We start from the raw sequence: 22,652 nt of genomic DNA, 5'->3' as shown, positions 1-22,652 counted from the left end.
GAGTGGCCCCCGCTCGCCGCAACTAGAGAAAGCCCTCCCACAGAAACGAAGACCCAACACAGCCAAAAAAAAAAAAAAAATCTAGTGGTTCTCAAAGTGTGGTCCTGGACCAGCACCTGGGAATCATAAATTCTTAAAAAAAAAAAAAAAAAAAAAGAATCGGTGAGGAACCCACTTGAGCCAGGCACTGTGCTAGTCCGTAGAAGTTTTGTTTTTCTGCACCCAAATTTTCACATACTGCATTTTCCAGGGTCCACTGGGGACCTTGTGGTGACCGCACTGCAGCGCAACGTCTGGGCGGCGTTGTCGCAGCGTCCCCTGGGGGCCAGCCCGAGATCTCCTCGCCGCCCGCGGTCGGCCCGCAGTGCGCCGGCTCCCGGAGGGTTCGAAACAGTTGGGAGTTGGACTGACTCCAGCTTCGGTTCCGGGTGACCCTCCTGAGCGGCCTGCCGTCCCGGGGCCATGAAGAAGGCCGTCCACAAAAGCGTTAAAGGTAACTGGGTGATGTCCTGGGGACCAAGACTTCTTCACTTTTCCTCCTCTGTAAAATGGGAAAGTCACACTCTTGGGCCTCTCACCATAATTTGTTTACCAAACTATAATTTACATACGGGAAGAGCCCCCCCTCCCCCTTTTTAGTGTACAGCTTTGTGAGTTTTGATAATCATATACCCACGTTTAACCACCACCACAATCAAGATGTGGAGGTCTCACCACCCCCAAAATTACCTGGTGATGAAGCCCCGTTGCTGCCAACGCCTTTCACCACCCCAGCTCCTGACACTCCTGATCTGTTTTCTATAGTTTTGCCCTTTCCATGGAGAATGTCACAAAAATGGAATCCTATGATATGGAGTCTTTTGAATCTGGCTTCTTTCACTTAACGCTGCTGTCTTTTGAGACTGGGCTTCATAGTAGATTATATCATGAGCACTTTAATTTGCAAGCTGAGGTTGGAACTCAGACCCTGTCTATGATGCCAGTTCTCTGTTTGCTCAGGAGCCAGAGGCTCGAGGAGAAGATGACCTGTAATTCTGAAAAGTCTTGAAGATGGTACCTTCTTTATACTAGGTTACTTTATTTTCCAGACAGAGAGCATCTGTGGTTTGGGGGAGGGTGAGGTTGCAGATAGGCAAGGACACTTGCTTGGAGTTGAAAGGGCCATGAAACCGCCCAGCTCCCTGCAGTTGGAGATGTGGGAGCATGGGAAGCCCCTCCCCCAGCAGTGGGGAGGACTCCTGGGCCCCCCCAGACACCACAGTCACATGGATTTGGCAAAGGTTTGGCAAGGTAGCAGTTTGTCACTTCTCCTTAAGGAAAAGTGTTGTGTGTGTGAAATGCTGGAAGAGTGTGCTGAAAACAAGTTTCCCCAGAAGCTTCCTGTAGGCTGAAAATGAGTCTTCTCAGAAGCTTCCTCTTGGGAAAATAACTTGTTGTTTTAAATCACTCCTCCATCTTCGAAACTTTTCTTGTGAGGTTTAGTTTTGTAGAAAACATACTTCAACGCCTCCCTACCTATTTTTCCTGGATTTTCCTCCCAAATGCTTTTTTTCTACTGTCCATTTCCACTGACATTGCTTGGGTGACATGCCCTGGGTGAACGCAGTAACCCTTTCGTTTCTCAATTCCACTCTGGACCCCACAATCCATATAACAGCCAGAGGTTTTTGTTTGTGTGTTTCTCTGAATGCAGACCTTAGCTTGTCCTGCTGAAATTGCTTCTAAGCTTTTCCAGTGAGGTAGACCTGCCAAGCAGCCTGTCTGCTCTGCCTTTGCTCCTCCTGCCTGCCCCCTACTGGTCTCCTTTATGTTCTTTCCTGTCTCAGAATCTTGATCTAATTTGCTCTCTCCCATCCTACTTTGCTTAAAGCTTTCCTGTTGGTCTTTTCGACCTCAATTCAGATTTTACCTCCTCTGTGAAGCCTTGACCCACCTTCCTCACGGGAGACATTAGCCTCCTGTTGGTCACCCTCAGAGCTCTCTGAACTTTTCCTTCATAACATGTGTCACAGTTTGTTGTTCAAAATATGTTTACATGATTCATTGATATTTGTCTCAGCCACTAGGCTGGAAGATCCATGAGGGCAAGAAACACTTACGTTTCCTAGCACACTGCCCGTATCAATAACTATTTGTTAAGTGAATGGATAATAATAACTAACATTAATTAAATATTCACAATGTGCTAGGCACTGTGCAAAAGCCCTTTAACTGTCTCCTTTAATTTTCATAACAACCCTCTGAGTGGGCATTTTTATTATCATCACTTTACTGATGAGGAAACTAAGGAAGAGAGAGGTTGAGTAACTGTCCCAAGGGTCTGGCTTTAGAACCCCAGTTACTACTGTCACGCTGATGTCTAGGTGAAGGACTAAAACAAATCTCTCCTTTTTTAGAAAGACAAATCGGCCTCAAGGTCAAGCCATCTGTACACAACTTGAGCAAAACTCAGCAGACCAAACTCACTGTGGGCAGCCTGGGATTAGGCCTGATCATCATCCAGCATGGGCCCTACCTTCAGATCACCCACCTCATTAAGAAGGGGTCTGCAGCCAGGGATGGAAAACTCCAGCCAGGTGACTGTGCTTTCCCCATGCCTCCCAAACACTCCACCTCTTTCTCCCTCCCATCTGCCTTCAGGGATACTCAGGTTTCACTGTAACAATGATAATGATGACATTGTTTGAGAGCTTTCAATGGGCAGGCCAGTTGGTATTACTTGTATAACCTTCGCTGTTCGGCGTTTTTATTCATTGAATTCTTACAATAACCCTCTATGTAGGAACTATTATCATCCCCCTTTTACAGGTGAGGAAACTGAGGCTCAGTGAGACTGAGTTCCTTGTCAAGGTTCACCCCCATCTAGCAGGTGGGATTCATATACAGGCACAGCGTCACTCCAGCGTTTATGGCTCTCTGTGGATAAAGCTTTCTTCTTTTGTAGGCAGTATTAATCATCATTAACATTTAGAAGCATGATCTTATTTCACCTTCCTGGCAATCCCTGAGGTAGATTCTACATTAAAAAAATTTTTTTTAAAATTTTTTAATAGACCTTTATTAGAGTATAATTGCTTCACAATACTGTGTTAGTTTCTGTTGCACAGCAAAGTGAATCAGCCATATGCACACACATGTCCCCATATCCACTCCCTCTTGAGCCTCCCTCCCATCCTCCCTTTCCCACCCCTCTAGGTCACTGCAAAGCAATGAGCCGGTCTCCCCGTGCTATGCTGCTGCTTCCCACCAGCCAACTATTTTACATTCGGTAGTGTATATATGTCGATGCTACTCTCACTTCGCCTCAGCTTCGCCCTCCCACCCCATGTCCTCAAGTCCATTTTCTATGTCTATCTCTTTATTCCTGCCCTGTAACTAGGTTCATCAGTACCATTTTTTTTTTTTTTTTTAGATTCTATATATATGCGTTAGCATATGGTATTTGTTTTTCTCTTTCTGACTTACTTCACTCTGTATGACAGACTCTAGGTCCATCCACCTCACTGCAAATAACTCAGTTTTGTTTCTTTTTATGGCTGAGTAATACTCCACCGCATATATGTGCCACATCTTCTTTATGCATTCATCTGTCGATGGACATTTAGGCTGGTTCCATGTCCTGGCTATTGTAAATAGTGCTGCAATGAACATTGTGGTACATGTCTCTTCTTGAATTATGGTTTTCTCAGGGTATATGCCCCGTAGTGGGATTGCTGGGTCATATGGTAGTTCTCTTTTTAGTTTTCTAAGGAACCTCCATACTGTTTTCCATAGTGGTTGTATCAATTTACATTCCCACCAACAGTGCAAGGGGCTTCCCTTTTCACCACACCCTTTCCAGCATTTATTGTTTCTAGATTTTTTGATAATGGCCATTCTGACCGGCATGAGGTGATACCTCATCGTAGTTTTGATTTGCATTTCTCTAATGATTAGTGATGTTGAGCATCTTTTCATGTGCCTCTTGGCCATCTGTATGTCTTCCTTGGTGAAATGTCTATTTAGGTCTTCTGCCCATTTTTTAACTGGATTGTTTGTTTCTTTGCTATTGAGCTCCATGAGCCGTTTGTATATTTTGGAGATTAATCCTTTGTCTGTTGTTTCAGTTGCAAATATTTTCTCCCATTCTGAGGGTTGTCTTTTTGCCTTGCTTATGGTTTTCCTTTGCTGTGCAAAAGCTTTTAAGTTTAATTAAGTCCCATTTGTTTATTTTTGTTTTTATTTCCATTACTCTAGGAGGTGGGTCAAAAAAGATCTTGCTGTGGTTTATGTCAAAGAGTGTTTTTCCTATGTTTTCCTCTAAGAGTTTTATAGTGTCTGGTCTTACATTTAAGTCTTTAATCCATTTGGAGTTTATTTTTGTGTATGGTGTTAGGTAGTGTTCTAATTTTATTCTTTTACATGTAGCTGTCCAGTTTCCCCAGCACCACTTATTGAAGAGGCTGTCTTTTCTCCATTGTATATTCTTGCCCCCTTTGTCATAAATTAGGTGCTCATATGTGCATGGGTTTATCTCTGGGCATTCTATCTTGTACCATTGATCTAGATTTCTGTTTTTGTGCCAGTACCATACTGTCTTGATTACTGTAGCTTTGTGGTATAGTTTGAAGTCAGGGAGCCTGCTTCCTCCAACTCCGTTTTTCTTTCTCAAGATTGCTTTGGCTGTTCGGGGTCTTTTGTGTTTCCATACGAATTGTAAAATTTTTGGTTCTAATTCTGTGAAGAACGCCATTGGTAGTTTGATAGGGATTGCATTGAATCTGTAGATTGCTTTGGGTAGTATAGTCATTTTCACAATATTGATTCTTCCAATCCAAGAACATGGTATATTTCTCCATCTGTTTATGTCATCTTTGATTTGTTTCATGATTGTCTTATAGTTTTCTGAGTACAGGTCTTTTGCCTCCTTAGGTAGGTTTATTCCTAGGTATTTTATTCTTTTTGTTGCAGTGGTAAATGGGAGTGTTTCCTTAATTTTTCTTTCTGATTTTTCATTGTTGGTGTACAGGAATGCCAGAGATTTCTGTGCATTAATTTTGTATCCTGCAACCTTACCAAATTCCTTGATTAGATTCTACATTAAACCACCTTACAGAGAAGGAATCAGATATTTAGTAACTTGTACCTTGTCACACCAAGGAGTGGGGATTTGAACCCTCTCTGTTACACTCTTTGTCAGTACTGCCCTGCTTCTCTTGGCTTTGGGTGAATGAATTTTCCATCCAATTCCAGACGTTTTCCCAGCGCCTACTCTGGGCCTGGTGCTGTGCTCAGGAGTCAGGGACACACAATGGGATGGTAAGGTGGTGGGAAGGAAAGACCATTCAGTGGGAGCTGGCCTGAATTCAGGCCCAGGCTCTGCCACTTTCTAGTTCTGTGACCTTGGACAAAGCCCCTTAACTTTTCTGGCCTTAGTCACCTCATCTCTAAATTGGGATAATACCACCTTTGTCAGGAGTTGCTAGGATTTGATGAGATAATCTTTATGAAAATGCTTTGAGAACTACAGTGCTATGGAAATGCTGGCAATCATTTCTCTTAGGCTGTTCTTACTTAGAGATTCTTTAGACTGGTATCTTTTTTGTTGTTGTTGTTAACCAAAAATGATTGTGGTACAGGAGCCCCCAGTGGATTAAACCACTGGTTTGCAACTCTGGTTACCTATTAGAATCACCTGGAGACCTTTTAAAACAAAAATGCCTTGGCCCCATGTCCCCAGAGGTTCTGATTCAATTGGTTTGGCTTTGGGGATAGGGCAGTTCATGGTTTAAAAGCTCCTCAGGTGATTCTAATTGCAGCTAGGGTTAGAAGCAGTGGATTAAAGAATTAAGTAGATCAATGATGCTATTACAAAAGTTTACCTCACCTTAAAATCCAGAGCATTTTCTCCACATAGAAAATGGTGCTGGGGAACAAACTGACAGAAAGAGAGTTCTGGACTTTCCAGACCAAAAGTACTCTAGGCCAGGTCCCATGGGCCTTTTCTGCTTGTTCTCCTTAGCTTCTCTGGGGTCAGGGGACAGATGCTGGTTGATAACCAGAGTGCACACTCACTAGAGTGGGATAGGAGTATGCTTTCATGCACATGAAACAGAATCTCCTGGTGGGGCTACAGTTAGTGGGCTCCTGGAGGTCAGAGGCAGTCTTGAATTCACCTTCTAAATCTACGACTTACCTACAGCACTGGCACATTTATTATGTCTGTGCTTGATAAATGAATAGCAAGTGAGTATTTGTCCTAGGCATTTTGCAAGGTGTTTCCACATCTATTATCTCATTTAATCTTTGCAACACTCCTGGAAGGTAGATAACAAAACATAGAGCCTTAGAGAGATGAAGTAATTTGTTCAATACAGAGCTAAGTGGGTGGTCAGAGCTGAGACTTGAAACTGTATCTGCTTAGAAAGCCCATACCTTTGACTAGAAAAGAGATTTCAATAGAGAGTAAGTCCAGGGCCCCAAATCTCTTCATGACAAGTCAGCCACTTCTCTTCAAGGTCTAGGTTTCAAAGACTCTGTAACTCAGTCCTTTTGACAATGATTATGAAATTTTGAGAGGTGATGGTCTTAGAAACCTGATGTTTTTTTGACCCCATTACCTCCCAGCCCCATTATTTCTCATTCATGTGCTTTGAATTTCTCTCTTTTTGGTGTTTTATAATAGGGCTTCATCTTGATTTCCTGATTAGTTTATTCTGGCTAAACTTTAAAATCCTTTTGGCCAGTATAGCTTTAGCAAACTCTGATATCCAGAGTCTTAAGACATTAATATAGCTTTTTTTCCCTTTTCTTGGAGAAATTAATATAGCTTTGAAGGTAAATACAAGTCATGTACTGGTCACCACCCTTACTAGGCCACATTCATTCAATAAGCATTTCCTGAATGCCTGCTCTGTGTAGGCATCCTGCTAGGCACTGTGGTATAATGATGAGCCAGACATACATGGTCTCTAACCACACAGAGCTTATGGAATTTACAGCCTAGTTTGTAGAGATGGTAGTGGCTTGGCTGCTGCAAAGTTGATTAAATATAGGTAATCGAGAGAGTTTATATAATGTGGTTCCTATAGCCCATTAAAACAGAAAGAAAATGTATAATGTTGATATTCATAAATACCAAATTGGTGTTTCTTTATGAAAGGCGATGTTAATGTCTATTGCCAGAGTACTCACATTCACACAATGATATGTCTGGTTTACAGCCAGGACGGTCAGGGAATTAAGCTGTTTATTTTCTGCCCTCTTGATAAAAGTCACCCTTTAACAACATAATTAAGCAGAATGACAAGCCATAAACACTCCTTTTAAGATTAGGCAAGTAAGCTCATCCAGTGAGGTCTTCTTCCCCCCCCCCATTTTAATTAACCTCCATGGGGTGAACAGTTTTAGATCGCACAATCTGCAGGTCGCCGGGAGAAGCCCTGTTTCATTCTGAAGTTAGCCCCAGCTATTTTTAAAGACCAAAGTAGAAGGTTTTCTTCACCCTTCTAAGTATTCATTTTCTTTAATACTGTGCACTTTTGTTTCTGATAGGATCTAGCACTATGGAAATTTGTCCTTGGCATTCCTTGGAGGCTTCCTTTGGGATCAGCATAATTCCCAATTATAGCACAGTGGGGAGTAGTATCAGAGAAATGTACTTCATCTTGACTCTTTTCTCCTCTGAGGTTAGGCTTCAGCTGTCTTTCAGGTTGATTGAGGGGTCTCTAGCTTCCCATGCACAGAGAGGTGAACATATCCTTTGGGACTCATTGGGGTCACTTTATCCGATGTTAGCTATAAAGTATCCATGACCATTTGGCAGGATGTTAGTACTAGTAAGAGCTGATGACTAAGATTTTACCCAATGTATCTGTCTGTCCTTAAAAAAGCAATTTCCCTGTATTCCTTCCTCTCTTGCTGAATGCCCTTGTAGTAGTCAGAGGTCTTCAATGCAAGCAATAGAGAAGTTCTGTTAAGGCATTGGATTTAGAACACTGAGTCTGACAGAATTGCCAGAAAGCCTGGAGAATCAGGTTTGGAAAATGGTGAGAGAACAAAGGGCCATGGAAACTGGGTGCTCCTGTCACCTCTCTGCATCTCCTGCTCTAGGTTCAGTGACCCAGGGAGACTGACAAATAACTGGACCTAGTTTACATGTTCACGCCCTAGCTGCTGGGTACAAGTGAATAATTGGTCTTTTTAACATCCAGTTTGGAGGTCCAGGGGCTTGCTGTCAAGATGTGGTTCTCTTCCTATCTGCTGGGGGCTCAGGAGCTCCATGGTTGGCCATCACCCTCCCCTGCCTGTTCAGCACTGTACTATGGTAGGGGACCTAGCTGTCAAATCCCTTTGAGCTGACATACTCTCTGTATACATAGCTTAAACTTAATTAAAGCATGCTAATTGTCCAGTGTTTCATGTAGAATTACTTGCTCAACGAATACTATGTAAGGACAAACATTAAACTGAAAGGCTTGATGTTTAATATGGTCTGCTTACTGTGGAGGGCATTGGAAATGGCCAGGCAGGTATAATAGAAAGTAGATCATTTATTCACTTAGTGTAAGTGGTTTTTTCTTTAATAGTAATAGCCATTTATTTTACTTGAAGCAAACACATTTTTAGAATTCTAAAGGATGATTCAGATTATAAATGGTTTTTAGCCTCTGTCACACCAAGGACTTTAGAAATGTTGTAAAAACATGCTACAATATCTACCACCACACTGACTATTAAGAAACATCTTGCATGTATTCTTCATTATTCAAAGGATACTTATGTCACGGAGAGGGTCATTTTTATTAAATAAAGGCTGAAGCCTGGCTTTGGTTCAAAATGAACCAACAATATGAACCCATAAAATGAAATACCTCATCCCCCCCCCAAAAAAAGAAAAACATCACACAATAAAGCCAGAAATGGTATGATCCTTTTAAACCATTATCTTAATTTTACTGATTTTTTGTCCTTTTTCAGGTGATATTTTGATTAGTGTTGGCTATGCCAATGTGTTAGGATATACTCTTCGAGAATTTTTAAAGCTTTTGCAACATATCACCATAGGAACAGTGCTACAAATCAAGGTTTACCGAGATTTTATTGACATACCCCAAGAATGGCAAGAAATATATGATTTAATCCCTGAGACCAAATTCCCAATTATACGGTAAGTAGTTAAGTTTAGGGAATCTTTGTTATACTACAGAGTTCCCCAGGGTCTATGAAGTAGAGTCTTAGTTTAATGTGAGAACTAGCAGTTGGACCATGTAGGAGGGATTGATGACACTGCCACAATTTAGTGGGTTTCTAAGTCCTTTTGGAAAGTACAATCTGTAGGACCTAATACGAGGCAGAATGATAAAGGCAAGAGCCTTGGACATGGAGTTTAAAAAAAGACCAAACTATCCAATGGCAACTCCACCTCCAAACCTACATGCGTGACTCCGCCTTTTCCAAAGTTAGCCCTTAAACATGTGCTGTGAATCCCATTTCCTCATTTGTCTCCAGCATATTCAACTTCTCTCTCTGGATCCTTCCCAATAACATTTAAGCCCTTTTAAAACCTCTACCATCTTAGCAAACCCCACCTAATTCCACTCTCCTCTCCTTTCCCCTCCAGCCACTGCCCTGTCCCTTGACTCCAAACCCATTGAAAGAGCTGTATTAGACTTTGCCATTTCCTCAGGAGACACCATTTCCCCCCTCAGTGCAGGCCTTGGCTGAGAGTCCTTTTTCCCAGGGTCACCTACAACCTTCATACTGCTGATTTCAGTGGACTCTTCTTAGTCTTTATTTTGCTTGGCTTCTGAGCAGCATTAGACACTGTACACTCAACTCTGGTTGAAACATCATTTTCCCCAGACTTCTGGGATACCATACTCCCATGATTTTCCTATTTCCTCTAGTCACTTCCTCTTGATCTCCTTTTACCCAACCTTGGAGTTCCTCAAGGTTTAATCTTTGGCTTTCTTCTCTCAATCTCCTAAGCAAACTCCTTGATTTCTCTAAAAATAGAACTACCATATGACCCAGCAATCCCACTACTGGGCATATACCCTGAGAAAACCATAATTCAAAAAGAGACATGTACCATAATGTTCACTGCAGCTCTATTTACAATAGCCAGGACACGGAAGCAACCTAAGTGTCCATCGACAGATGAATGGATAGAGAAGATGTGGCACATGTATACAATGGAATATTACTCAGCAATAAAAAGAAACGAAATTGAGTTATTTGTAGTGAGGTGGCTGGACCTAGAGACTGTCATACAGAGCGAATAAGTCAGAAAGAGAAAAACAAATACTGTATGCTAACACATATATATGGAATCTTAAAAAAAAAATGGTTCTGAAGAACCTAGGGGCAGGACAGGAATAAAGATGCAGATGTAGAGAATGGACTTGAGGACACGGGGAGGGGGAAGGGTAAGCTGGAATGAAGTGAGAGAGTGGCATGGACATATATACACTACCAAATGTAAAACAGATAGCTAGTGGGAAGCAGCCGCATGGTATAGGGAGATCAGCTCGGTGCTTTGTGACCACCTAGAGGGGTGGGATAGGGAAGGTGGGAGGGAGATGCAAGAAGGAGGAGATAGGGGGATATATGTATATGTATAGCTGATTCACTTTGTTATAAAGCAGAAACTAACACACCATTGTAAAGCAATTATACTCCAATAAAGATGTTAAAAAAAAAACTCCTTGATTTCTGTGGTTTCTATTAGTATCCATAAATTAATAATTTTCAAATTGTATTACCTCCAAACTTGTATAAACACCCACTTGATATCTGCATTTGTATGTATCATAAACCCCTCAAACTCATTATACCTAAAATCAAAAGCCAGCTTGCCACCGTCCCAGTGGAAGAACATTCACATAGTCAAACAAGTCAGAAATTTACGGGTTGTGCTTGATTTCTCCATCTCCCTTTTCTTTAAGTGACAAATTCAGTGCTCTGATGCAAGAGTGGTCCCTATTAATTCTGACCAGATTCCTGACCACTAGTTGCTACAGCTGTGCACCTTTGCTTATTAGGATGGGCTCAAAGAAATATGGCTAGGGACTTTACTAAGACTAAAAAATGGCCCATATTCCATAGACATTACTTTAGAGTCCAACTTGTGGCCCTAGGAACTGATATGGCTAGCAGATGTGCTTTGCTTGTCTCCCTCAGTGTTTTAAACACTGTAGAGAGAAAGGAGGATACGTAGGGGGGGCTTTTCCAGGAGGCAGTAATACGCTATTTCTTGACCTGGGTAGTAGCTACCAAGGTATTTATAATTTTTTTATTCAACTTTTTTGCATTTTTCTGTGTATTTCAAAAAAATTAATGAAAAAATATTTGAATCGCTAAATTTACAAATCTAAGATTTCATGCAGAGAGTCTTTATCTCTGGTTTCTCCTGAAGAAACTAGAAGATGGGCTTGCATTCCCACATGGTGACAGTGGACTAGAGCTGGGCAGTTGTCCCCTTCAGATGAGGTACAGATTGGGGAAAAAATTCCCAGTAACTAAACCAATCCTGATTTGATTAAAAATCATTAATGATAATAGTGATAACTGCTTACTATGTGGTGGGCACTGCTTTACAAGCATTGTACCATTTAATCCTCATGCCAATTCTTTTTATTTATCCTCGTTTTACAGATAAGAAAACTGAAGCCAATAGAGTGTATAAACTTGCCAGAGGCCACAGGGCTAAGTGGTATATGTCTGTCTCCAGAGCAGCAATGTCCAATAAGAACTTTCTGTGATAGTGGAAATGTTCTATATCTGCGTTATCCCATGTGGTAGCCCCTAGCCACAGGTGGCTACTAACCCCTGAAATGTGAAGATTTGTAACGGAGGAATTTTAAATTTTATTCAAGTTTAACCAGTTTAAATTTAGCAGCCACACGTAGCTGGTGGACCTTGTATTGGGGAGTTCAGCTCCCGAACCTGAGCTCTTAACCATTTGCTTATAGAACAACTATGTTCTGTCACAGAGTTCAGAATATTAAAAATCTAAGGATGGCAGATTGACCATTCAAAAGCAAACACAGAACAGCACAACTTAAGTATGAGGCTAAAATCCACAAACTTAGGAACAATATCAATCATGTTCTGAATCCCTTTCTTAATTAAGCAAAGTGCTTATAGCTAAGGCATTTTAGCATCTTATGTGGAAGGGGGCGGGGAAGGGGCAGAAGTGGAAGGAAAAGGCTTATTTGGTATGACTTCCTTCAGGAGCAAAGAGCACTGTGTGCACAACGGAGAGAATACTCCATATGATGCTCTGGGCAGGCCTAGTCGTATAAAAACTGTTTCCAGCTAACCCTGACCTCTGCTGGCTTGTGGCGTTACTATCTAATGCAGTTCAATAAGAACCTGGCTCTGCCGCCTGTCCTTGACGGTTATCTAATACAGTTACAAAGGATGTCCTTTGCACTCTGAAGGCAAACTGTTCTAGTCCTGAGATCTGAATCTCCTTGCACAGCACTAAATTAAGGATTAAAAGAAAATAGTACAATTAAGACTAGCGGCCCTTAGTAAAATTGACTCCATACCAAATGTCATTTCCAGAAGAGATAAACTTTAGGAAAAGCTTCAAAAGCTTAGGAGCACATAAAACAGGCAGGCCTCCAAGGATGTTAGTGAAAACACCAGTAAGTCTGATAGCTTGGAGGGACTGGGGGAGGGAAGAAATCTATTTCCTATTAGCAGGACAGAAAGTAACAGAGAAAGTAACCGAGGTTCATAATTACAAAGGTCTGGTTTTGGATCTGCTGGCAAATCCAGCACCAGAATGAGGGGTAGCAGGTAACAGACAGTATTTGTTCAGGAAAATAATAGCAGGCGCACGTGCTGCAGACGTGAGAAAAGTTCAAGAAACCTGTTGTTGGCAAATTACAAAAAAAAAAGTCTTTACAAGTTTTTGGATGGCAACAGCGAGGTGGAATAGTGAATGATGAGACATCTGGATAGAAGGGTGTTCTACAGATCCACATATGTAAACCCAAATGAGAAGCAAAGAATGATGCTCAGGGGAGGAAAAAAAAAGACTCAGATTAGCATGTTGAAGATCTTTGAGGGCCATTATTTCTGGATGCCCCCTTGGAAATCAGTAATATTCTGTTATTGCTGACCCCATGTGACCCATGAAAACTGAGTTCTGTGGAGATGGCCGCATTGACCTGTCATTCTGTGTGAAGTGAAATTAACCCACCGTTAAGGCCTGCTAATATTCTGGTCAGTAGTCTGGCTTAAGTCTGTGCAAAGCTTTTTAAAGTAATGTGAAATAATTTAGGGCAGAATTTGATTTCCATTTAGGAATGGAAACAAATTTAAAGGTAATTTTTTTTTTGGCCGCATCTCGCGGCTTGTGGGATCTTAGTTCCCCTACCAGGGATTGAACCTGTGCCCTCGGCAGTGAAAGCTAGAGCCCTAACCACTGGACTGCCAGGGAATTCCCTAAAGGTAATTTTAAAAAGAGAAAATTTTCAATAACACAGAAAGGTAGTGTTAAAGCTAAACTGTATTCTTTCTTTTACGAACCAAAGTAGGTTGTAAGACATCTCTTAGGTGATAATGAATGTTCAGACATTAAGAATCCACTTCAAAAAAAAAAAAGAATCCACTTCATTCACTATTCTTTTCATTTCAGCACAACAAAGAAAACTGAGGAGGCAAAAGATGACTCTTTCACAAGCAGTGATGACGATGAAGATGCAGTTTTAGATAAAAGACTTAAGTACTATAAATATCCACGGTCCACTGGGCATTACCCTGCAAGGAGACCAATGTCTATCTCCACAGAATGGCATGGATATAAAAAGAAGAATTGTACTATTAGTGTAGGAAAAGACATTAACTGTGACGTGATGATTCACAGAGACCACAAGAAAGAAGTGAGAGCCCCTTCTCCATACTGGACAATGGTGAAGCAAGACAATGAAAGCTCCTCCTCCTCCTCGGCCTCCTCTACCTCAGATGCATTTTGGCTCGAAGACTATGCCCATGTTGAAAAGGGCAAGAGTGAACCTGTATCAAAAGTTGGTTAGGCAGCAGTTTGCAAATCTGTGACCACAGGAGCATTTGTCTTGAAAACACCCATTTTTTGTGCACTGCCATGTATACGTTTGCTATACTTACAGGAATATGTGCAGACTTAACATTTCTCTTTCACGAGTGTGTTGTAAAGCCTTTAGAGACCTTCTTCAATGTGATATCCAAAGACTTCCTTGGGGTTTCACAGGCCTCACAATTATTCGGATCCTTAAGACCTTCCTTTCTGAGAAGAATGTCTCATATTTTAGAAAATGCAGCAGAGGAACCCAATACCAGAATGTGTAAACACAGTAGAGAATTTTACTCTTTAAGGTAAGTATCACATTTTACTTTATTTAGTTTCTCGTTTGTAAACTTCAAGTGCCCTACTTAAAAGAAATGAGAGATTTTTGCCTAGTTGTTCACATTAGTTTTTTCCCCCTTTTCAGCCCCACTTTTACTTTTTTTTTTTTAATATTTATTTATTTATTTGGCTGCACTGGGTCTTAGTTCTGGCATGTGGGATCTTAGTAGCGGCATGCGGCATCTTTCGTTGTGGCGTGCAGGCTCAATAGTTGCGGCACAAGGGCTCTCTAGTTGTGGCGCATGGGCCCTAGAGCACTCGGGCTTAGTTGCCCCGCAGCATGTGGGATCTTAGTTCCCCGACCAGGGATCGAACCCATGTCCCCTGCATTGGAAGGTGGATTCTTAACCACTGGACCACCAGGGAAGTCCCCCTACTGTTACTTTGAATGTTGGGTTGATAGTTAATTACTTGAAAGAGATAGGATAGAAACAGATGAGGGAGACGATGAGGAAAAAAACCCACAAAATTCTGCCACAGTGAAGATAAACATAAAATGAAGCAGTGCGAATACAGGATATGACTGGCAGGGAATTTATATTTTTCACAAATAACTCTTTCACAAAAAAGGCAAAAAAGGGGGTAAAACCCAGACCATTTAATTATTCTTACCCAAGAAGACAGACTTTTAACTGTGTTTATCTTAAAAAGCCACCAATAATAATCTGGAAATAGTTACTCTGATAGCCACTTAGCCTTAATTTTTAATAGTTTCTCATGCTTCTATACTTTATTATTATATTCCTGTTCTCCTTTAAAGCATCTAAAACAAAAACTCAGCATATAACAAACAAATACTTGTTGATTAGCTGATTAGGAAAAATGCAAGAAAAACATTTAAACAGAATGTTTTATTGACTTTAGGTCAGCTGGGAACAATTACCTGCATTTATGCTTTATGATATTTCATCTCATTAGAAAAAAAGATAAATGTTAGAGACTTCTCACTTTCATATACTTGCTGCTCTGGGTTGAGAAAAGGTTCAGTTCTTTCCTGCAATATGTGTTTCAGTACTACAACTCATCAACGAAAGGTGTATGCCCCAAATTTCCACTTGCTGCCATTGACTTCCGGCCAGAAACAAACTTCTTTGCAGCCTTTAAGTAAACAAACAAAACAAGACAGAAAGTTAACAGAAATAAGCAAGTAGATAAACTTCTGTTCCTTTGAGTATTTCATCCTATGTGTGACTGAGCAAGTGTGGTGCTCTAAATATGAGCGTAGCTGTTAAAGAGGGAAAAGGAAAACCCTTCTGACGTTGCAAAATAGGGCAGAGTCTCCTTGAGCAGAGCTGTACTTCCGTGCTTTGGTATTGCAATGGCAAATAGTCTGAGTCAATAAAAACACACTGATTGTTAACTTAAAAGTTATACTTTATATCCTAGTATTCTTTATGCCGCTACTTTGAGTCCAAAGGCTGGTTGTTTAGGTTAAGTGCAATACCAGGAGGAGCAGTCCCACATTATCTCAGGTCAGCTTTTTTAATAAAGAGACAGTGTTGCAGGCAGCTGGGTTGGACTCACATGATAGTATGGTATATAAGATAAGGACAGCCATTTGGAAGAGTATGTAATGATGAACTTATGGGCCAAGTGAAATCAAGTCAGGGTTGCTATCTTAAAATAGCCTGCTTCTTTTTTTCTATCCCCAAGGGGAGACCCCTTGGTGAGAAGATGGTTAAGACCTTGACCATGGAAGGGGAGTTGGCATTTTTAATAGAGAAAGGACTGATTTTGGGTTCATTCTGTAGTTCACGTACTTGTTAGGCATAGCAGGGAATACAAAGAGGTATAAGACATAGTCCTTGCCCTCAAAACAACTCAATTTTATAGGAAACAATATATGTGAAAATAAAAAAAAATAGAGCAGGGGCAGGAGAAGGTCTTAGGTTGAGAAGACTAAAGAAAATCTTGAGATGGTAGATCATGAAAGATTGGCAGGATAGAGAGTTTATTTCTTAGGAGTGAGGAGGAAAATACCAAACTCGACAATTAGGTTGAAGCGTATGAAACTGCCAATATTTGACTCTTCTTGACCTTTAAGAATTTAAAATGGTTTAACCTAATGGTAATTTAGTTGCATGAGGAAGATACATCACCCTGAGTTGACAAGGAAGCTATCTGCAGATATGGGGACGAGCCCTTCTGCCTCCACACCAGGTACATAGGCACCAAACACCACGAGAACAGCATATACAGCCCAAAGAAGCTTACGCATTCCTTCTGAAACTGGATCATTAAGGACAAGTTATTTGATGTTAAATAAATTTTCATTTGCTTACATTTATGACATCAGCGTCAGCTACCGAGTCAATCTGCTGAAGGACTGTGGATGGCGGCACATATGAACCAGCAACTAGAGCCTGGGACCCAACTTCATCCAGGAAACCCTCAGAAGACTCCACTGACATTAGGTACCCAGCTTTCAGCTTGTTCCTGTCCAATAAAAGGTGTGTAACTAAGGCAGACGCCAGTTTTATAGAGCAAGGCAAAGTATGTTCCCAAACCCTTAAACATGTTTGGGTAAATACGCAAACTAACAGCTTTGAAATCTTACAGTGCTAAAGGTCTCCATTCTATTTCTTCAATTCACCAACTATTTTAGATACATTTTTGGTGATGGTTTTAGGCATCTCTATTAAAGAACATCCCTATGTGGGCTCTTCTCACTGTCCCTTTAGCAGAATGCTGTGTGCTGATAATATAACTTCCCTTAACCCCACCCCCAGCCCATTTGTGTGCTGGGATTTGTCTCACTGAGGGTAGGGCAAGTGGGGAAGGACAGTATAGGTCTTATAAGTCCCTGTAGCTTAAATATGGGCACAAAAACATCAATTTGAAATAAAACAAAATCCAATTCATAATTATCCCAGAAAGAAATTGATGTTCAATAAGGCACTTGAGTTATTTAGCTCAAACTACTCTCCTTGGCACTCTGTAGCAAGACTTCCATTTAAACATAATTACAATTTAATGTAGCAATTTTACCACACTGTCCACTTAACTGAAAAAAGATTTTACCTGCAATAAACTTTACCAAGTGATTATTAGTTTGTCCCTTCAGCAATGACACCTTACTTTCTCTCTTTCACTATAGGAGGACTAAGAACCTTACAAAAAAAGTATCAACTTCATCAAAATGGCAGAAAATAAATATATCTTGACATTAATAACCAAAATTCCATTTTCTAAATGTTGCTGTACCTGGTAAGAACTGTGCTACACTTATTAAGAAAACACATTTTCTTAAATAAATTAGATTTGAAACAGATTTCTTCTAAGCTTATCCATTGTTTCAATTTATTATAAGGTTTGTTTCTGATGCAATCATGCAGAGCTCCACCCTATCGATCCTTGGTTCCATGTATACAATATTTAATAAATTGTGTTGCACTTATTTGAGAGATGCACTTCTTAGTGTGTTCAGTATAACAAAAGTAATAATACTAATGAGAACAGAAATGGTAAAAGATTGTTCCCTCCTGGGTTGTAATTCACCCTGTCATACTTCCTTTGTGGGCAATACTAAATGATCATGAAGACCTCTGGAGTTTTAGGATTCACATTCTGAATTGTCCTAAATGGATGGAGTCAAATTTAAATGTTTTAAACTCCTGTATGAAAATGCAAGCTGATTTCCAACTCTGTCCAAAGTCTGTCTCTTTTAGAGAAACTCCCAGAGCTACTGGGTTAAGAGGTGTTGTTAGCACTTTCAATGAGGACAGTGGGAATTTAAAAATCACCAAATAGGAGACAGATATTGCAATCTTTTAATCAGATATATTTTTTGGTCTATCAAATCAGTAAAGAGGAAAAAGTTGCCAATGGTTATGGTAGAACAGGCACTCTCATATATACTGACAATGTGCTTATCAACTGGTAAAACCTTTCAACATTGTGACTCCAAAATATAAAAATAAAAATATTACATAAACACAAACATATATTTTAATGCACAGCCTTTCATTATAATGTTTATAACTCTTGGCCCAGTTGCGAATCTATACCAAGAAAGTAATATGAAATACAAAAATGTTTTAAAACCCAAAGATATCGTTTATAGTTTATAATTTCCAACTGCCAACTTGTTGAAAATGTCCAACAAGTATATTTTGACACACCAATTAAAATTGTTTATGACAAATTTTTAGTAATAAAAATAAATGGAATAAATGCAAACAGCATTATAATGTTAAAAAAAGAGAAGACTCATTGGTAGGGAATGAAAAATAATTTTTGTCTTTCTTTGTGTTTGTAATTTTCAATTTCTACAATAAACACTAATAAGTATTATTTATTAACAAGTATATATACAATATTAACAATTATGTTTAAAAATGGTCAAGAAAATAATCAAAATGTTAACAATTATATCTCTAGGGGGTAGGAGTATATTTCCCTTTCCTTTTAAATACTTTTCTGTACCTTTCAATCCTTTTGTGTATTTATTACAATAGTGTTGTAACTAGAAAAAATACAACTTTCAAATAATTGAAACATGAAACATTAATATTGAAACTTACTTGGCAACTTGGACATCTGTATTAGAAAGGTTTCCTTGAGCAACTGTTTTTACCTGGTTATAGGCAGCCTTGATAACCTAGGATAGACAAGTAAAAGCTGGTCATCTTTGATCAGTGCCAAAGTCTGCTGCAGCATTCAAATGCTCCTCTACTGAGGCAAAAACAAAAGATGGAAGGTTAGTTCCAGAGAAACAATATAGTGTCCATTTGGAATTCTTAAGTCACTACGTGCTGCTTACTCTTCCAATGTTTCATAAAGCAGCTGTTTGTACAATATCCAAGTGGCCAAGTTTCTTAACAAACGTTAGGTGGCAGAGGGCAGACGATGGCAGTAGGGTTTAGGAAAAGAAAACTCAGGGATTTATAATTGCCTACAAAGAATAAGCACCTCAAAATTTTCCCAAGACTCTCGAAGTATCATGTAATTAATACTGCTATCTCTTACTATTCACTAAGAAAAAAGTAGTAATCCATACACAGCCAATCTGTAAAGCCTGTCCATACCTGGAGTGCTAGAGTCATGAAGGAATCAAGTTCTAGTGATGTGGGTGGGTACTTGGTAAATATATGTTGAATAAATAAATTAATAATAAACCTGGCCCATGATTTTCTCCATCCCAACCCTGGCACCATTCTGGGTCTGCTACTCACTGTTCTTCCCAATCACCTAAACTCTAGGACCTTCATTTCCCCTCCAGGTGAGCTACCCATTTCCATAGCCATACCCCAGACGTGCACATAACCTAGATCTGACCTACCTCTGAAATCCTCAATTCCAAGACTTCTGGCCTAAGTCTTTAATCACGCTATCCTTATCTTCCATTTTATCAACATCTCTAGTTCCTTGATTTGTCCATTTTCAATCTATCAGGTCCCCCTGGCTTCACTTCTTTAGCCTAAATCCATGAATCATCTCTTCAATCACTCTTGCCAGTGTTTCCAACTTCCTGCCATCTTTTCATACTTCTGACCTGCCTACTTTGCAGGATTCCAACCTGGGATCAACCCTACTGCCTGCCTCCTCCATTTCTGCATTAGGCTAGACGTCTGACTGTACTATGAATTTGTGGTCACTTATCTCAAGGAGACATCTGTACTGCTGTTATGCTCATTCTGTGTGCATTTAGCCACTCATCTGTCCCAAACCTTGTTACTTTCTTTAAACTCTCCTCCCTTCTCTTATTCTCAAAACATGACTTAGCCTCCTACCTCACCAGGGATGTACTTCCTCATCTTCCCGACATCCTCTTCTCCCATCAGCCTTTGTGCAAGGCTAAAATGTCCGACTGTACTTTGGATCCTGCTTGCTCTTGCTTTTTCAGACTTGATCCATCTATAATTTATCTCCTATATTCACTCCAATTTTCTTTCCTTTCAGTGTGAATGTCTCTTCCTACTTAATCTCTCAGTGGAAACTCTCCTAAAACTACCACCCACCTCCTTACAAGTCTAAGCTCCACCTGCCTGCACCAACTTTGTATTTCTTTCTTCCCATTCATTCCTTAATATTATAAATTTTAGTTCACTTCCAATACTCTGATAAAAACTGATAGTATCACCAATATTATCCTAGTTTGCTAAAACTACCAGACCTCTCTGTCGTAACTAAAGGGATGTTAATCCAGAGTAGATTGAAACAGTGTTAACCATTCTCTCTTTCCTGGCCTCCAAACGTGCCAGTTTCTCTTCTTTTTCTTTCTGTTTTTTTTGGCCATTTTCCTTAGCTCGACCTTCAGTTTTCTTCTCCTCCAACCTTTCACATGTAACCCTGACTTCAACACACTCTTTATATTGAGGACTCCCAGTATACATCTTGGCCTTGACCTCAACTGAGTTCTCCATTTAGATATCCCAGAGACAACTCAATGCCACATGTCCACACAGAACGAAAATACCAAGGAAACATTTCCTCCCTCTTTTCTGGAAGCATCAGTATATGCGTTTTTCATTTTTAACTTTCCTCCACAGCAGATAACACTTTAATGATATTACACTATACAGAACTCTGATAAATCAAGGCATTCAAACATTCCATGTTCTTACTAAAAATATGTTAATGGGGGAAAAAATCTTGTGAGAATTGATGAGTTTGCAACTTACATCTCCAGCAGCTGCAGCCTGCGAGATAGTGTAAATCCCAAAGAGTCCAGAATCTGAGTAACTGGCATTAAAAGCAGAAACCTGAAAATATAATGAAACTTTACTGTATGTCATTCTACCAGGTAAAACAGGGCACAATTTCCCTAAGGCTGTCTAGACAAAAACGTATACCTTCACAGTATAAGCAAAGACATGGATTAATATTTCACTTAAATGGTTCTATTAAGGACTGAGGTGTTCTATATACAGGTTACCTCTTTCACAACTGTAATGTTTTAACTTTTCTCATTTAACTCTTTCTAAAACGACGGCTCACTTTCCTTGGTATTTTCTAACCTTTTGATGATTAAAAGTTAATGCAAACATTAACTTGTGAACATTACTACTGTAGATTCAGTATAGCTGAGTGGTATAAATCATGGGCTTTGGCATTAGACAAACCTGCTTTCTTCCCTCTGCTGTTGGTGGTGACTTCCTTTTCACCAATTCGCTTTCACTTCTCCTATAGACTAAAGTTAAAGGGTTAGGAAACAAATTTCTGCTTAGTATCTATTATTCAGATGTCCAAGGGAGCAAGAAGTTTAGCCTCTGGAAAACAGGGGTATTTCTGTCTGTAGTCTGAGTAGAGCGTTAAGTTCCTTAAGGTGGACATGACACCCTAGTAAAGTGCTTTTCAATGTTTATGTGGACCGTTTACATAAGGATCACTTAAGTTGTTATTAAAAATGTAGACTTTCAGGTTCCTACAACAGATCTACTCACTCAGATCACTAAAGATGCAGTCTGGGATTCCGAATTTTAAACTAGTGTTCCAGAAGAAGTTTGAAAACCATTGGTTCGGCCCATATGAAGCATACAAAGATATGCACTTCAATCACCTGAAGTTTAATTCTGAGACTAACTAGTCATCCTCCAAATTTCTGGCCAAATTCTGAAGTAGGAATTTCTATTAAATTTTTTTTTTTTTTTGGTGGATTTATCTTTTAAATTTATTTATTTATTTATTTATTTTTGGCTGCATTGGGTCTTCATTGCTGCGTGCGGGTTTTCTCTAGTTGCGGACAGCGGGGGCTGCTCTTCGTTGCGGTGCCTGGGCTTCTAATTGCGGTGGCTTCTCTTGTTGCAGAGCACGGGCTCTAGGTGCGCAGGCTTCAGTAGTTGTGGTGTGCGGGCTCAGTAGTTGTGGCTCGCAGGCTCTAGAGTGCGGGCTCAGTAGTTGTGGTGCGTGGGCCTAGTTGCTCCGCGGCATGTGGGATCTTCCCAGACCAGGTCTTGAACCCGTGTCCCCTGCATTGGCAGGTAGATTCTTAACCACTGAGCCACCAGGGAAGTCCCAGGAATTTCTATTAAATTATGTCACTGGATTAGATTAAACTCCAACTACCCAAAGCATCATTAACATTCAGTGGTGAAGAGTAAAGCATGAAGAAAAGAAAACAGAGTAGACCATGAACCAGGAGAAAGAAAATCTGGAGAAAATCTAATTTAGGACTAGGACTAATTTAAGATAATGGTTTTCGGGAGTTCCCCGGTGGTCCAGTGGGTAAGACTCTGAGCTGCAGGGGGCCTGGGTTCGATCCCTGGTCGGGGAACTAGATCCCATGTGCATGCCGCAACTAAGAAGCCCACACGCTGCAACTAAGAGGCCC

The 22,652-nt window shown here is 40.2% G+C and overlaps 2 protein-coding genes across 3 annotated transcripts in view; one reads left to right on the top strand and one right to left on the bottom strand.

Moving 5' to 3' along the window:
- The first annotated feature begins 462 nt into the window (after positions 1-462).
- Positions 463-14,030, top strand: PDZD9 (PDZ domain containing 9). Of its 2 annotated transcripts, XM_061209678.1 has the most exons (4): positions 463-493; positions 2,397-2,576; positions 8,959-9,148; positions 13,634-14,030. In XM_061209678.1, the coding sequence occupies exons 1-4, from the start codon at positions 463-465 to the stop codon at positions 14,028-14,030; spliced, it is 798 nt and encodes a 265-aa protein (XP_061065661.1). The 2 variants fall into 2 exon arrangements, with proteins under 2 accessions (XP_061065661.1, XP_061065662.1); XM_061209679.1 differs by lacking the exon at positions 2,397-2,576.
- A 1,182-nt stretch (positions 14,031-15,212) lies between these two features.
- LOC133103033 (cytochrome b-c1 complex subunit 2, mitochondrial) overlaps positions 15,213-22,652 on the bottom strand; it is a 29,637-nt gene continuing 22,197 nt past the window's right edge. The window contains exons 11-14 of the mRNA XM_061208245.1: positions 21,004-21,084; positions 18,904-18,980; positions 16,663-16,816; positions 15,213-15,478 (exon numbers count right to left, since the gene is read on the bottom strand). Coding sequence (XP_061064228.1) covers positions 15,395-15,478; positions 16,663-16,816; positions 18,904-18,980; positions 21,004-21,084 — 396 coding nt within the window. The 3' untranslated portion in view covers positions 15,213-15,394. The remainder of the gene's footprint in view (positions 15,479-16,662; positions 16,817-18,903; positions 18,981-21,003; positions 21,085-22,652) is intronic.

Source organism: Eubalaena glacialis, chromosome 13 (assembly GCF_028564815.1).
Source record: "Eubalaena glacialis isolate mEubGla1 chromosome 13, mEubGla1.1.hap2.+ XY, whole genome shotgun sequence".
NCBI classification, from domain to species: domain Eukaryota; kingdom Metazoa; phylum Chordata; class Mammalia; order Artiodactyla; family Balaenidae; genus Eubalaena; species Eubalaena glacialis.
This window is presented reverse-complemented; position numbering and strand designations above follow the sequence as displayed.

Bases quoted from the DNA above. Each gene is read 5' to 3' on its own strand.
- PDZD9 (XM_061209678.1), top strand. From the start codon at position 463: ATGAAGAAGGCCGTCCACAAAAGCGTTAAAG. The intron at 2,577-8,958 runs GTGACTGTGCTT...GTCCTTTTTCAG, and splicing joins GGATGGAAAACTCCAGCCAG to GTGATATTTTGATTAGTGTT. The intron at 9,149-13,633 runs GTAAGTAGTTAA...TTTTCATTTCAG, and splicing joins ACCAAATTCCCAATTATACG to CACAACAAAGAAAACTGAGG.